This window comes from Botrytis fragariae (genome assembly GCF_013461495.1).
Source record: "Botrytis fragariae strain BVB16 chromosome Unknown tig00000045, whole genome shotgun sequence".
In the NCBI taxonomy this organism is placed as follows: domain Eukaryota; kingdom Fungi; phylum Ascomycota; class Leotiomycetes; order Helotiales; family Sclerotiniaceae; genus Botrytis; species Botrytis fragariae.
In genome coordinates, this window is record NW_023500991.1 from 2,653,103 (window position 1) to 2,669,113 (window position 16,011).

The 16,011-nt window shown below is 42.2% G+C and overlaps 6 protein-coding genes across 6 annotated transcripts; 3 read left to right on the top strand and 3 right to left on the bottom strand.

Moving 5' to 3' along the window:
• Positions 1 to 390: 390 nt before the first annotated feature.
• Positions 391 to 2,193, top strand: Bfra_003983 (putative fad- protein; the record flags this gene model as incomplete). The annotated part of the gene is made up of 4 exons (XM_037334389.1): positions 391 to 525; positions 650 to 1,094; positions 1,156 to 1,648; positions 1,710 to 2,193. 4 exons carry the CDS (start codon positions 391 to 393, stop codon positions 2,191 to 2,193), a joined length of 1,557 nt encoding a protein of 518 aa, XP_037194476.1.
• A 355-nt stretch (positions 2,194 to 2,548) lies between these two features.
• On the bottom strand, positions 2,549 to 4,010 carry Bfra_003984 (putative peptidase s58 protein; the record flags this gene model as incomplete). Its single annotated transcript, XM_037334390.1, has 4 exons — positions 2,549 to 2,996; positions 3,057 to 3,583; positions 3,657 to 3,841; positions 3,920 to 4,010. 4 exons carry the CDS (start codon positions 4,008 to 4,010, stop codon positions 2,549 to 2,551), a joined length of 1,251 nt encoding a protein of 416 aa, XP_037194477.1.
• Positions 4,011 to 5,587: 1,577 nt separating this feature from the next.
• Positions 5,588 to 7,435, bottom strand: Bfra_003985 (uncharacterized protein; the record flags this gene model as incomplete). The annotated part of the gene is made up of 1 exon (XM_037334391.1): positions 5,588 to 7,435. The coding sequence occupies one exon, from the start codon at positions 7,433 to 7,435 to the stop codon at positions 5,588 to 5,590; it is 1,848 nt and encodes a 615-aa protein (XP_037194478.1).
• Positions 7,436 to 8,890: 1,455 nt separating this feature from the next.
• Positions 8,891 to 9,927, top strand: Bfra_003986 (putative short-chain dehydrogenases protein; the record flags this gene model as incomplete). The annotated part of the gene is made up of 2 exons (XM_037334392.1): positions 8,891 to 9,254; positions 9,311 to 9,927. The coding sequence occupies 2 exons, from the start codon at positions 8,891 to 8,893 to the stop codon at positions 9,925 to 9,927; spliced, it is 981 nt and encodes a 326-aa protein (XP_037194479.1).
• A 394-nt stretch (positions 9,928 to 10,321) lies between these two features.
• On the top strand, positions 10,322 to 10,668 carry Bfra_003987 (uncharacterized protein; the record flags this gene model as incomplete). The annotated part of the gene is made up of 2 exons (XM_037334393.1): positions 10,322 to 10,377; positions 10,494 to 10,668. 2 exons carry the CDS (start codon positions 10,322 to 10,324, stop codon positions 10,666 to 10,668), a joined length of 231 nt encoding a protein of 76 aa, XP_037194480.1.
• Positions 10,669 to 11,136: 468 nt separating this feature from the next.
• Positions 11,137 to 15,866, bottom strand: Bfra_003988 (putative ankyrin repeat-containing protein; the record flags this gene model as incomplete). Its single annotated transcript, XM_037334394.1, has 7 exons — positions 11,137 to 11,804; positions 11,858 to 12,126; positions 12,178 to 14,701; positions 14,749 to 14,866; positions 14,929 to 14,994; positions 15,042 to 15,406; positions 15,479 to 15,866. 7 exons carry the CDS (start codon positions 15,864 to 15,866, stop codon positions 11,137 to 11,139), a joined length of 4,398 nt encoding a protein of 1,465 aa, XP_037194481.1.
• Between the last annotated feature and the right edge of the window lie 145 nt (positions 15,867 to 16,011).

The window sequence follows — 16,011 nt, forward strand, 5'->3', positions numbered from 1 at the left end:
AGGCGTATCTTATGGCTGTTTGACCATCATGCCTGTTGCCAGATTTGAAGGACGGTGTCAAGTGCTGAGAGCTGTAAGCTTTTCGGATTAATATCAGCAAATCAGACTCATTCTCTGGTCAGCGATCTTTACCAAGATACCTCTTCTCGTGTATTATTTCATAGTAGGATCTAGATTGCCTTGCAATTTAGTAAGCATCAGGAGCGATCGACACACGAAATTATTGTGGAGAATCCTTGCAAAGAGATAATAAAAGCATGTAAGGGCGTCAATCTTGTCAGCGAGCGGGAAGTCATATAAAGTTAAATACCGAGATTTTAAGTATAAGATCTCCGACGTTCCCGGGTAGAAGGTGTATAGTACTTCGTTCGAGCTTCTCTTTTCCTCAGGATGTTGTCCATCACTTTTATCTTACCGCTATTATATGCTCTCTCCGTTGCTACAAATGCAGATGATGCGAATGCTACTATTAACTCGGCTGTTGCTAGTGTTACAGAATCTCCAAATACAAATGTGAACATTTGCGTAAGTATCTCTGTTTGGCATCGGCAGCCCATGGTCTTTTCTCATCGCTGATCGATTTGAACTTGTTCAAATCATCTTACCCGCTTTGATGCTCTGATGGCAAACTGTTAATCTCATTACATAGTGCAAAGCTCTTCAATTGGCATTGGGTTCGAAAGTGTCGTACCAAAGTTCATCAGCATATAGTACATTTTTGAACAATTTCTATTCTCAGCAAGAATCACAACTATCCCCAGGTTGTATTGTATCACCAACATCCACAGCAGACGTCTCAATCTCAGTTGGAATTCTGTCCATTCTGGGGAAACTTGCAAATTGGAGTCCTTCATGCCAATTCGCTATCAAATCCGGAGGTCATGCCCCTGGAATAAGCCAAGCTAACATCGATCAAGGAGTAACGATAAACTTGAGTCCTCTTAATTTCATAGATGTTAGCACCAACCAGTCAGTGGTATCAGTGGGTCCAGCAGCAAGATGGGGAGAAGTTTATCTTAAGTTGGATGCTTTACAACTTTCTGTTCCTGGTGGACGAGTCAACTCAGTTGGTGTCGGAGGATTGACCGTTGGTGGTGAGTCTTGTTGATCAATTTCCTTTACATTTTTAATCGATCAGTCAACTCACATGTACAGGTGGAATATCATATTTCTCTCCCAGGAAAGGATTCACATGTGATAATGTCAAGAATTTCGAAGTAGTCCTTGCAAGCGGTAAAATTGTCAATGCAAATGCGAATCAAAATCCCGATTTGTATTTAGCTTTGAAAGGTGGCTCCAATAATCTCGGTGTAGTTACTCGAATCGATTACTATGCTTTTCAACAAGGCAAGTTGTGGGGCGGTAATATTTTGTATCCAGCAACTACCGTGGACCAACAGATCAACGCACTGGCAAATTTTAGCAGCAACCCAGCTTATGATGAGTATGCCTCTTTGATCACGAGTCTCGCATTTCAGCCAAGTATCGGATCCGTGGTGGTCAACAATATTGTATATACTAAGCCGGTCGCAAACCCGGCAGTATACCAGCCCTTCACGGCAATTCAACCTCAATACTCGAACACCTTGAGAATCACGAATTTGACAGACATCGGAAGTGAAACAGGAGGCACGTTTGATCAATTACGGTGTGTCTCTCATTCTTCTACTGGCTTTTTTCCACATGAGTTTGTTTTAACAATTTCACAGAACATTATTCATTACAACAACATTCAAAGCCAATAAGCAAATGATAAATGCAACTTACAACGCCTGGAACGCCTCTCTTCCATCTATTCAATCTCTTTCCAATATCACCTGGTCGCTATCATATGAACCAATCCCCGTTAACATCCCCGCCAAATCAGTTTCTACGGGGGGAAATGTCCTTGGTGTAACTCCCGCCGATGGTCCATTAATTGTTGCTCTTCTTACTGCAACATGGGGGAATATTGCCGATGATACAGTTATTGATAATACTGCCAGAACTATGTTCAACACGATCGATGCATATGCAAAAGCATCTGGATTCTACAATGACTGGCAGTATCTGAATTATGCGGCGAATTGGCAAGATCCGATTGATGGATATGGAGCGGTGAATAAGGCGAAGCTTCAGGCGGCGAGTAAGAAGTATGATCCGCTAGGTGTTTTTCAGAAGGGTGTTACAGGAGGGTTTAAACTTTTTGTTTGATTTATAAGTGGGGGTTGTTGGGGTTGACTTCTAGGTATGGGGATTTTGGAAAAGTGATATCCATTAACTCTATCTTTGGGTGCCTCTCAAAAAGTTTCAACTGCTATCCAGTGAAATAATGGTTCCGAATTGTCATTTTGTATTGAGGTATGCCCACATGGAAGATAGTGCTGCTTGATGGTCTGTCTTATGCTGTGACATTAGCGCGAGAAGTATATATAGAAATAGTTTTAATAAAGATTCTGTTGCCATCATTTTTGCATCGAAAGCATTATATGTTTAATTTCATCTTCCAACATATGTAGTCCAGAAACCTAGCAAATTATCTTCCCCATTCAAGACAGCAAATTCCTTCTTACTGGACACCTTTATTTGGCAACGCAAGATATTCCCCTGAAGAAAGACAACTCTCATCATCAATATTCACTCTGTACTTCCCTACCAACTCTCTCACCTTCTCCACCGGCAGTCCCTCCAATCTATACCCATTTACTCCCGTTCTCCCATCTCTCCCCGCAATAATTGAATTCAAAATTGCTTCCTCGGTAGCTTCACTTGCGGCTCGGAAAAGTGTCTCGATACTTTCATTTCTGATGACTTTGATGTCGTTGATTTCGATCTTTGAAAGTCCGTCGACTTGTGGCGTGCCGACTGTCTCGTTGGGTCTGTTGCCGGTAGAGAGAGCGAGAATTATATCGCCGGAATGATTGCGGCCAACGCCGTGGCCACCAACTTGGGAGAGTCCTACTGCGCAATGGCGAGCAACACGATTGAGTTGATGGGGGAGAAGTGGTGCGTCAGTACTATTGTTATATTAGTCGCAACTCTTATACTTCATACCGATACCATAGATGAGAACTCACATCAAAACAATAATGATGCTCCCCTCTCCAATCTTCCCATTTTTCTCACTCGCTCTCTCTTTTTCCTCCAACTCCTTACTCTCTTTCAACAACAACCTTCCAATCGGTACACCCCCAACTATAAAATCCCTCAAATGTCCATAATTACTCTGTACCAACACCCCAACCGTAAATTGTTTCTCCCCCTCCCCACTCTCCCAAGGCACTTCTCCAAAAACTCTCGAACTAGTCCCCGTCCCACCAGGAAACAAATGACAAGTCATGCCGGCTCCACCTCCATACTGACCTTCTTGAACCTCTCCCTGCGTCATCGCGTTCTCAAACGCAGGCTTTACCTCTTCGAGAGTTAATGGCGATTTATACACATCGTTGAGGATTAAATCGGCGGTTTCGCCTACGATGGGCGTGCCATAATTATGAGAGATTTCTTTAACAGGAGTGTCTTTTTTTGCAGCGAGATCGAGAACACGCTGCCAGAGAGCTTGGTAGACGGTTCCTAGGGAGAGAGAATTGGTTATTGCGATTGGCTGTTTGTGCATTAGATAAATTTTCCTAACATCTTTGGTTCCTTCTATTTGCTGGAGTAGAAAAGAGTCCTACGGTATTAGAATATCCCCAATCTTTGATCTGGTAATTTCCAGTCAATTCCCCATTTCCGTTAAGCGTGTGTAACCCCGCATAACAGGGGATTGTGATATCATCGGGATGGCGGGGAAAAATAACAGTAACACCTTTACGGGCATCGTCGCCATCATTTCCAACGGTATTCTGACCGACGTGGACTCCTAAGTAATGTTAGAATATTTGGTTCGAATTTAGAGAGGGGTGATATTCTCGTGACGCAAAACGTTGGGGTAACTAACCTGGAACATCGAGAATGGAATTTTTGGGTCCTGGTGGGAGTTGCCCGGGAACGTATCCGATGTCTTTACTTGTAAGACGTGTGGTCGACATCTTTGCTAAATAGAGGGTACGTGTGCTTGAGAGTTTGGTGGTTTGAGAAGAGATAGAGGGAGATTAAGCATTTGTGTGGTGTTTATAGAAATTGAGGTGGGCGGATATATATTTCATTATTGGCCAAAATTGGATCGCGGGGTAATTTAATGGCAGTGACTCACGCCGTAAGATCATTGGTGCTAGTGCTACAATTACAAATGATGCTTATACCGAAGTTTATATCCCGAATATCTCTTTATACCGGTACCTCATTCATATCGGGTCTAATTGGTTCAATGATGTGATCCGAGCCGGGATAAGCGGCTCATTTGTGGATTGTGTCTAATTAGGAAGGTGAAAGTTTTTAGGGCCCAATAACACTTAACATGATCGGGACTCATCAAGACCAATATTGCAATTCGTCTATAAAGAAGTAAGATAGTGTGTTACTCCAGCCCCTGAATTTAGCGAAATTAGTGTTCATTCGCAATAACTCCGGAGTATGCAGGAAAATCGAAAAGTGTTTCATCGAGTCTAAGCAGTCAACGCATCAACCCCCTTTAGATACCCGTCTTTATTTCATGTTGATACGATTCTAGGTACCTTTCAAGATAACTAACGTTCAAAATACATAATGTGAATGGCACATCTATCCTTGATCGAACACGGAAAGGACCCATAATTTACTGAGAGGCGAGAAAACCAAGCAGGAAATTTACCGGAATATTCAATAAAAATACCATTTCTCGAGCGGGATACGAATTAATACATATGAAACATGAGTACCATGTAGTATATGGGAGAGTATACCCTTATATCAACGCCAGAGTAGAATTTTGATTTCAGCAAAATTAGCTCTGAATATTCGAGTGGTTGAATGACAAGCAGCAATCTTGAATGCTACAGGAAGTTAAAAGATACAGTAAAAACCCCGAATATTATTATTCCATATATTGATACCTCAACTAGCACATAACAAAGCGAAATATTATTATTTCATTATACTATTATTAAATTTATAGATTAGCAAGTTTCGAATCAAGTATATAATCTTTTAGGAATTGATGAAATAAAAAGAAAAGAGATAAAATTATTAATTGAAATTCAATAAATTCAATAAATTAATTTTTATTCAATTATCTTAAAAACTGAAATTAAAATTCAATTTAGTAGTATTTCAGTAATAGAAGGGTTAGTGCTAAAGTTTGATCATTGTAACAAAATCAGTTGGAAAACTACTAAATTGAATTTTAATTTCAGTTTTCAAGATAATTGAATAAAAATTAATTTATTGAATTTATTGAATTCCAATTGATAATTTTATCTCTTTTCTTTTTATTTTATTAGTTCCTGAAAGGTTGTATATTAAATTGAAAGATTGATAAGTATTACAAAATGCTAGTTGAGGTTACTTTAGTTATAAATCTGACATTTGAGGTATCAATACATAGAATGATAACATTCGGGGTTTTTACCATAAAAGATATCATAGAACGGAAAATTATTCTCTTTGTAATTTGAAGTTATGTTTCTATATACAAATTCTAAATAAATAACCACAAGATCGCACATCAAGATTCATGAGCTATAACCATTCAGCTAATGCCGCCCTCCGATCTGAGTCTCTTGTACTCTTCTCTATGTATTTCTTCTATTTGCTCGCGCGTTCGATGATCTTTCCATAACATATCTTCTGGCTCTGAGGGTGATGGTACGTATGGATCTTCATTGGACGGCCTTGGGAATCCGTCTTTCCTGTTGACGTATGGCGAATGTTGTTGTAAGTTTAAATGTTGTTGCTGGTGAGAGTGATTAGAATCATTGTTGAATAAATCTGGATGACTTTTCCTTGGCCTCATTTCATTGCTATTTACGTAAGGGTAAGAGTATGATTGCGATTGACTAGTACTGGGATGTGATAACTCTGGATGACTTCTCTTCGGAATCATTCTTCCGCGATCGCCAGATCCATGCCGCGCAGAAGATTTTTGACGGCCATGATCTGACGGATATAAAGACGGAGGTAAAGGTGGTTTTACTGGGTTTTGATGAACGTAGTTTTTATTTACAGGCGTTTGAGGAGTACGAGGCGAGCGTCCAGGAGGTTTTGTGTTTGGAGATTTACTAGGGGACCTTCCTCTGCCCTCACTTGGCGAATTAATCGTTATTAATGGCCGTGAATGGAGAGCGTCCTTTGCTAAAGTATCGCGATTTGGCTTGGTTTGAGGCTTACGTTGAATAAGAGGCTGGGAAGTATTTGGTGTACGTCGTCGTGGATGTGTAGATGTGTCACTGCCGGACATATTATCTGATGGTTTACGTGCACGTGATTTAGACGGAGCTCGTTCACCGGCGCCTGAAAGTGATACAACAGAATCGTGTTGCTTATTCACTCGGCGCGGACGTGTAGATGTAGATGTATCACTTTCAGAACCATAATTTGATGAGTATGCTCTTGATTTAGATGGAGCTCGTTGACCGGTGGGAAGGAAAACAGCAGAATCATGTGGCCCATTCACTCTGTGAGATTCATGACGAATTCTCGTGCCGTTATGTTCGCGCGGTTTTGATAGTTCCACTCTGTTGTCCTTTAGCCATCGCAGTACATTACTAAATTTGAAATGATACTCTTTCTGCCATTTTTCGATCAAGTCTCTCGGTGTGACGGTGTTCTTCGATCTGGACCGTATACCCTCCAACTTTTTCTTATTGTCTTTGATGTAGCTTTCAATATCTTCCACTATTCCACTCAACTTGGTATCGTATAGCTGAGGATTCGACTCCCGACCACCAAGACGATCAATGCGCTGGCATATCCGATAATCCGGTGGAGGTCTTCGTATAATCAAGCCTTTCATCTTCGATTTGTGGACCGCTCTATCGTTATCAGTCACTTCAAACATTCTCTTTCGGACACCTGAATCCAAAGTATAAGGATACCACCGGTCATGTGTGTGCCATTCTAACTTCTTGCACGCACGTTGTAACTTTTCTGAGCTGAGTTCGTCCCAGGGCTCCTCGGGATTACTGATGAATTTGACTCGAGAGCCGGATCTTGGTTCTGTCAAATTCTGATTCATGTCGAGCAGACCTCCAAGAACAATTATATCGATTTTAATGCCGTCGGGAGGAGGGTTTTTGCTATTCCAGTCATCGATGTAATCTCCGATATATGTGATTTGCCTCTCCACCGAATGGGATGTTTTATGTACGTGGTTTTTCTGACTGGAGTTTTCATTTCGATGTTCGCTTCTATGTGGTAACAGAGTTCTTTTTGCATGTTGCGAATCCTGTGGACGACCTCTTGAAGATCCATCATTCGGCGCTTCCCTCTGATAGCTTGTGTTAGTCTTGTTGCTCTTCGATGATTTTTTTGTGTGACTGGTATGTTTCTTATGGCGGGAACCCTTTATTTTGCGAATGATAAATTTCAGCAACCCCATACCGAGATGTGAGGGCTATTCCAAGTTAGTATATGGCGGTTCATGCGATTGTTAAGTCATAAGGCAGTATAATATTACCTCGATCTACTTAAGACGACAACACGTCATGATTCCCGTATGGGAACAGAAGAATCCTTTTTACCAGTGAAACAAAGAGAGAAATCAAAAGAAATGAAAGAAAAATGGGCCAAGGAGTTTGATTAGTACTTCTAACCTCAACTTATGCAACTAGAATAAGCCGCCTTAGAAAAGAAAACAGGACTTGGAAAGTTTTGCTAGGAGACAGGAAAAAGAATGTTGTGAGTGTAGAACAAGCTATGCAAACCTTGAAATCAAACGAAAGTTAATGTTGGAAAATGTTAGGAATCCAACAGAGAGAGAATCCTCCGTTGTATTAATATTTGACTGCGGAAAAGAACTGCTCGAGATCAAGATCAGGCCTTCATGACCGCCACCCTAAACGAGGAACACTTCTTGCATAAAGACCTGTAAGGTGACCATGGCAAACAGAGTCTGAATGCAATAACGAATGATGATGTATATTGTTAAAGGGTCAGGCAGGCTGTGACCAACATGGCCACCACTATACACCGCCGTCTCCGTATTCGATAGTTTGGCGTCTCAAATACTTTCTGATTAAAAGAAATTAGGCGCCCTAATACCCACAATAACTGAGGACCAAATTGGTTCTCGGTTGGTGGAAGTCTACATAGCAAATGGAAATACATCTCGATCATGGGTGAAGATACGGTTCAGATAGGCGCCACGAAGCATCTTGAACATGTAGTTGAACACCACAATTTAGAGAATGAAGTTGTATGTAAGTATGATATAACGATAATCGGTGTAAATTCTCAAGATAATGATACAATCGACGAACATATAGTCGTAAAGTTGATGAAGGTACCATCGTGAACATCTCGCTCGTTGTTATTGTTGTTGTTGTTGTTGTTGATGATTTGGGTAAAGTTGGTTTGTTTCGCTTGAGGTTATCGACGGAGGATCGGCATAGAAATGCCGACCTGATCATTACATAAGCATAGATTTGTTCCTCACAAAACCCAGTGACCAAAGCAACCTGGCTCGCTGGGCACCACAGCTCACGGTCGACCAGGTAGAATTTTTGTATGGTCGACCAAAACCCTGAGAACCAAAATAAAGGTATTTCTCTTCTAATCAGATTTTTGCTTGGATAGGATAAAGGTATATCCTCTCTATTTCAATGACGAGACAGAGGGCCAAAGAAAGGGTCGTAGTAAATGGATGATATAAGCTGACGGAGATACACCCCGGAGGACGGAGATTCATTAATTATATTAAATGGCAGTTTTCACATCGCCCAACTTATTTCAACCAGGCTTTGCTTTCTGCTCTGAAGTTCTTTCTCTGAAGTTCTTTCACTGAAGGAAGTCCGCCACAATCGAATCTCTGTCTCCCTCTATCAAACCACCAACAATGGTTAAAATTCCAGAAATCTACCAAGCAAACGCTAGCTTCGGCAAAGACGATGACAGTTCCCAAGGTCTCATATGTGTATTTGCCGGAGCAACAAGCAACATCGGTGCTTCTGCTCTCGAAGCACTAGCAGAGATGTTGCAATCCCCCACCTTTTACGTGCTGGGGAGATCAGCGACGAGATTCGCTACTCAACGCGAGAAGCTCCTCAGTTTAAACCCTCAAATGAAGCTCGTCTTTTTCGAAGTCGAAACGTCATTAATCTCCGATATCGATGCAGCTTGTAAGAAGATTCTGGATGCTGAAAAACGAGTGGATTATTTGTACATGAGCCAAGGATGCATTCCCTTGAACGTACCACAATGTATGCAACCTCAGCAACTCTTTTCTGCTATGCTATTTGTGTCTAATATTCTCTAGATACGAAAGAAGGTTTGGAAATAACTTTCGCCCTGTCGTACTATACACGGATGCGACTCCTAACTAATCTTCTTCCGTTGCTACGCTGTTCTACACGTCCGCGTGTTCTGAGCGTCCTTAATGCGGGACAAGAGCTGAAAATGCAAGATGAGGATATCGGTCTTCAGACTCCCGGAAACTTTGGCCCTCGCGTAGCTATTAACCATACTACCACGATGATGACGCTAGGATTGGAATATTTGTCACAAAGTGACGCAAACCAAAATATCACTTTTATACACTCATTTCCTGGGTTGGTAGCTAGCGACAACTTTTCTCGATTGACTGCGCCAAACTCTTTTGGTCTGCTTGCAAGGATTCTGGTGCCGCTCATTGGCAATTTCTTTAGTGTTATACAGAAGATCTTTGGTATCTCAACAGCAGATTGTGGTGCGAGGCAAGCATTTCTATCAACAAGTGATAGGTTTGAGGGGGGCAAGACATGGAGGATAGATGATAAGAGCGAGGTTATAACTTCTTTGAATGATGCATTAGAATACTATCGAGAAAGTGGTTGGCGAGAGAAGGTCTTCACGCACACTTTGCATGTCTTTGAGAAAGCGACGAGTGCTGGATAGTTAACAATTTCTGTGTGTTGTTTTCTTCTCGCTAGCCCTATCATGCCCCATTGATGAAACTCCTCCAGCGCGAGTCTTAGCTTCTCCACGAACTTGCAATATAGATATACTATAACAAAGATACTACTATTGCGACGAGTTGCATAACATGCAATCTGCTCTGCACATTGACCTACAGATATTTCCCAATACATAAAGACGCTCTTGAAACGAATTCCAAATTCCAAAAGTGTTCAAAAGCTCTATACTTTTCGTGAAAAGAGAGAATCTTTTTGCCCTGACGCAAGGTTTGTATTCGAAACTTTCAGAATAGCGAATTTCTTTATCAATTGCTTATCTTCCGATACAGAATTTCACATCGTACAGCTAGCTAGCCATCCCCTCAATCGCCACCATGGCACTGCAGAAACTCCCAGCCCAGACGAAAATGAGCGTGGAAAGCTCTCTCAAGTAAGAAACCCCGTTGCTTCATTCTCCACATTCTACCATCATCCTCGAAAATCACCCTTCGTGAAACTTCCGAGTAACCAACAATACAATATCTAACTGCCTCATCATCATCACAGGAAACTCCCAACAGAAAACACAACGCCAATGCTATCACACTACCTCCATAGTCCAAATACAGCCGTCGAACGTCTGGCGAACAATTTGCCCGCATCTTCGAGCAGTAGAAGCGAGAGGAAGATGAAAAAAATGTTGAAGGATCTAATGGATGTGGTTGGGGAATCGCATAAGTGAGAATGATGATGAGGAATGTTGGGGGGATGAAGCTCAAATTAGCGAGTGTGAATAGTCAGAATAGAGGTTATGAGGTACAGGAATGGGGAAGTAGAATGTATACTATGGCCAGTATATATTCGAAATGAAACTTATCACCACTATTCGAAGCTTTTTTAATATTTTTTTCCCTGGTGGATGTAGAACTGAGAATCCTTCAAGGAGAAGAAACTTAGGATTGTGTGGAGTCATTTAGTCCATTGCAGTGGTCTTATCTCAATTCCTCAAAGGTCATGGCTGGGAGACAAATGAGAATATTTTCATACAGTTTTGTTTGCTGTTGTATCATTTATCACGGCTGAGTGTAAATATTGATCTTGCAAGCTGCTTTTCATTACTGTGAGAATCTTCATACCCGTTGTATGGAATTTTCTATCGTTGGCCCTACGACACGACCTAAAGATTCTGCCGAATCAAGCCTACTCCCTATCAGGCGCTATTACTTTCTTCATCTGTGTTATGATTCTGATCTTGGTAGTTGTTAAAGATGGGTTCTTGTTGTAGTTGAAAATACTGACTTTGGTCCAGGTCAAAGATACTGTAAAGGCTAGTCGAACTCAGAGGATCTTCGCTTGAGGCATGTACTTGGCGAGTTTGAGTTATATCGTCGCTATCGGCTTGCGCTCCTGGGGTCAGAATTGGCACGTTTATTGCAGTTTCGTGTTCTCTCACCATGGATCCAGCGACCTCCGTTACAGTACCCCGACTAAAGTCATCATTAAGTGAATAGCCTTCGTAAAAGCCAGAGTCGCTGGAAGGCTCCATCATGAAATCAGGTAGCGAGTAATCGAAAGGCATCATTGGAATGTTATCATGACCAAGTGGATTTCGTCCAAGAGGTGGTTGTTGATACAGGTCATTCTGAGAAGTCTCGGGATGCTGTCGCTCTGAAACTTGGGAAGACCTTCTCGGAATCGTTCCAATAGTGGTTGTCCCGGAAGATCCGGTCTGATGCCTGTTGATGATGTTCAATATAGCACTGATTGCGTCTTGGCTTTGAACATGTTGGGAAAGCTCGGTCCGGAGGGATGAATCCTGAAGTCGTGAGAGAGCACAAGACTCGTCATATAGCCTTCTGTTTATGTTCTCCTCATGCCCTGCACTCAGACATCAGGAAGTGTTTCAATTGTCTGCGTTGATTGTCACTTACATGGTGTTGGCATGCTTGCATCATCGGTCTTTGGAAACAGTATTCTGTACACTGCTACCCAATACTGTGCCTTGTCCGAGTGATTTCTCTTCTCTGTTCGCTTCTTAAGCTTTTCACGTTGAGACTCATCAAATCCATCAGCGTAGTCCCGTTGAAACATCGCGGCACATATTGGAATGTCGTAATGCTCTTGGAGCTCAATCTCGCCATCGCAAATCAAATTACACTTTCGACATATCTTTAGTAAATGTACCTTGTAAAGATGCTGCCTATCTCGGAGTTAGCATGTCAAATTGGTGACAAGAAGAAAGGTTTCCTACTTCAGTCTATGGATATCTGGGTAGCCGGGAGGCCTACAGCAAGCCCTGCTGGATCCGTATCTTCCCGGATCATGCTTAAAGTAAGGGCAAGCAAGATTTAACCCAAGATCACTCATAGTAGGATCTGCTGAAGAAGTGGACTCTAACGCAGGCTGTTTGTTGGGTCTATCGCCAGAACCACTTCCACCAGGACCGCTATTTTGAAAGTCCTGATGTGATCTTTTCTTACACCCATTGCCGGAGCTTCCAGAAGCACCTTTATTGCAATTACCAGAACTCGACTGTCCGTTTGCCTCCGAGCCTTGCATGCAAGTACGTAGTCTGATTGCTAGATCTCCTAGAATTGAGCTACCAACCCGATCAGGCCAAGAAGTGGACTGTGGTGCATCATTCAATGCGGATAATTTCTTGGATGGTTCACCCATCTTGGCGCCATGCTCCAGCAAAATTTTGATAGTTTCGTGTCGACCTTTGTATATGGCATAGTACAGCGGCGTCTGCCCCTTAGATCTATCGATAACATTCGGGTCGGCACCACGGGCAAGAAGTAGAAATGCAATAGCTGTATGTCCATACCCGGCAGCAAGGTGAAGAGCCGTACATCCCCAATACTGATCTATGGAGTTAATAGTGGCACCTTTCTCCAGTAGGTGTTTTACAAGCGACATATGTCCTCTTGCTGCCGCGATAGAAAGCAAGGAAGTGCCGGACCAAGAAACCGCTTTTTCCATAAGTATCTTGACTATTTCAACATTGCCTTGTAAAGCTGCCCATTCCAGTGGAGAGAGACCATAACGATTGTCTCGAGTAGTGATGCTTGCTCCTGCTTCCAGGAGAAGTTGAAGAACAGATATGTGATTGTTCTCAGCGGCCAGGGATAAGGCAGTACGCCCGCACGCATCTCTGGTATCAAAGCTCTGTACTTCTCCGAGTTCTTTAATAGTTTGAACAAGATTGTAAATTCCAAAAGCAGCGGAGATATGGAGAGGTGTCCATCCTTCTAGCATGTACTTCGATGAATTCCTTGAATTTACATGCTTTTGATATTGGGAAATCCAAAATTTCAATAATTTTGGTGACCGCGAATGCAAACTTTTGAAAAGAGGCTGATACGATATGCCAGAGCGATCAGCTGCTCTTGCATGTTCAACCCAGTGAACGACCGCATATTGCAAGAAACCAGAGTTGTCGAGATCAAAATTTACGCTTGATTTGTCGTCGAGAGATCTAAATGCCAAATAGTTGACGCATACTTCGGCAATAGAAATGTGCGTGTTGTTGAAGTATCTGGCATCAGAATACCCTAGTTGAGAAGTCTCCGAGGCGGCTCTTGATATCAAGAATTCTCGAACGCTTAGATGAACAAGGGAAACGATTCCATCGGGTCCTTTAACCTCTAATAGTCCATGACAAGATGCGATTAGAACATCAATACTTCCTTGGTATGGCGACAGTGATTGATCTTGAGCAATGTGCCGAGAGCTTTGACTTGATAATGTTATCGACCGTTGGTAGACATCCAAAGCAACTTTCAATTCCCTCAGCGAAAATCGTCGTCTAGCAAACACAACCCAACCTAGAACTCTTAGTGCAGCCCTTGACTCCACCCGAAGTACGTATTCGTAAATGGCGTTGTATACATCATCTAAGCTTTTGGGAAGTCGCGAAACTGATCTATTAGTGGCATTCTCTTCGTAATGTGTCAACTCTCGTAGATTATGCATGACAAGTTTGACCCAGAGAAAAGTACCAGATGCTCCCTCTAATAATGTATCGGAGATCTGCTTCTGATTAGTAAAATCTGGAAATTGTGTTAACATTTTGAAGAAAATAAATTGCTGTAAATCTGTTTGATTTTCATTCTCTAGAACAATTCTGTGATATGGTAAATGGGAGAATGCTTCTTCGTACATCAAACCGGGCCGAGATGTAATAAATATTTTGATTGAATTTTTCAATGTAATCGAATTGAGAAAATACAGAAGAGACATAACGGAAGATATTTCTCCGCTGGAACATTCGTCCAGGGCGTCGATGACGATATATAATTTATGGGCTTTGGCGGTTCCTTCTAAACACGTCCCCAAGAATTCTTCTGTGAGTACGGCCTGAGAAATCCACTCCCCCCAGCTATTGCGGGGCTCTTCAACCTTGTGATAGCAATTTCGCTTTTGATCAAGCAAAGAAAGCAGATCCGACAAGGGACTCAAATTCTTTGACATAATCTGAAAGATCAAAGAGCGTAGTAGATTACGCGCGGAAGTATCAGGGGAATCGTAATGGAAAAAATGGTGGAGTAAAATTGCAGGCTGGTCTTCCAAAGTGTGATTTTCAAAATCTTCGATAAAGTTAGAAGCAAGTGTCGATTTACCAGCGCCAGAATTTCCCTGGATCCACAAGACAGAATTCCGATCACTCGCTAGCCATGACCTGAACTCTTCATTTTCCAAAAGCCACTTGCCGGATCCAGACGCTGCAGAGTTGGCAATTTGTGGCCTTTGTGTTGCTAGCCAACGAAGTATTTCTGTCAAAGTTATACACTATTCAACGAATCATTTAGAATTTACACACCTTGCTGATGTTCTTTTAGGTTCGGTACGCACTCTGCGCTTGGGTTGAGGATTCTTTTGAGTGTTGCTAATACTCGCTTGAATTTTGGTTCACCGACACTTGTGAACTTGCAGATCGTCTTAATAAACACATTAGACGACATAATACTAGAATAATCGTTTGGAAGGCTCTGAATCTTACTTGATGGTCTGAATGAAGCAGAACGCTATTTGAAAAACTATTCAATGATGATGTACCGTCAACCACCTGTTTGGTTAATCAAGATATTTCCGTTAAGGCCTTTTGCCACTTACCATTCCGAAGTTCGCGACGGGTAACTCCTCAAAAAAAAAATCAATGCTGAATTTAAACGACTGCTGAAGCCGGAGGAGCTCAAAATCCTCTTGAATCTGTCTTAGCTGCGCAGAGGTATCGTCCAGGTTGCGATGAAATTGAGATTCGCATACGAAATCTTCACTGATTCCCTGACATTTTCTCACACCCGAGAAATACTGGAGGATGTTGAAGATACCTTTGTGGTCTATATGGGAAGGTGTAGCAAAGAACAGTATAGCAGCAGTGGAACGCTTGATGGAGAAGAAATCGGCTCGAGCCCCTGTTGACGCGGCAATCAAGGCTTTCTGGACGACAAGGCCACCAAGACTATGGGCGAGGAATACTATAGGTCGCATTGGAGCCTAACATTGTTTGAAGTATTAGTGACGCAATGACTAGATGTGATATAGTGTACAGGTAATGATAAGAGAAGCTTCTTCGGCAATTAGAAAGATAGATTGCACAACGCGAGATAGAAATAGACTAGCCTCTTGCTGTGGGGCTCGAAAGGCTGTGAGAGATTCGAGCAAGCTTTCGGCATAAGCTGAAATATCTGATCCTCTCGAGTTGACAAGAGAAATCGCATCACTTTGGTAGCCAAAAGTGAGAATCCTCGCAGCAGGCAAGCTTTTAGGGAGAAGATCATACAACCAGAGCATTTCTGGTCCCTTCTCATTCTCCGAAACCCAGGTAGTAGCCGCGCCCTGAAGTCCGTGTACGAATACTATATCGACGTTACCATGAGCTTCACCCCCAAATTCGTCACCTGGATGGATTAGGCTCAAGCCTGTAGTTTCTGCCATTGGGGATTAAGGAGGAACCTACGTAACTGTCAGGTATATTTCAGCAAAAGAATCGCGCAAACGAAATTTGGGGAAATACCCGATCACTTGTATAAAATTGCGATATCAAATAAGCATGCGAAAAGTGCAACAAGAAGAACAATGG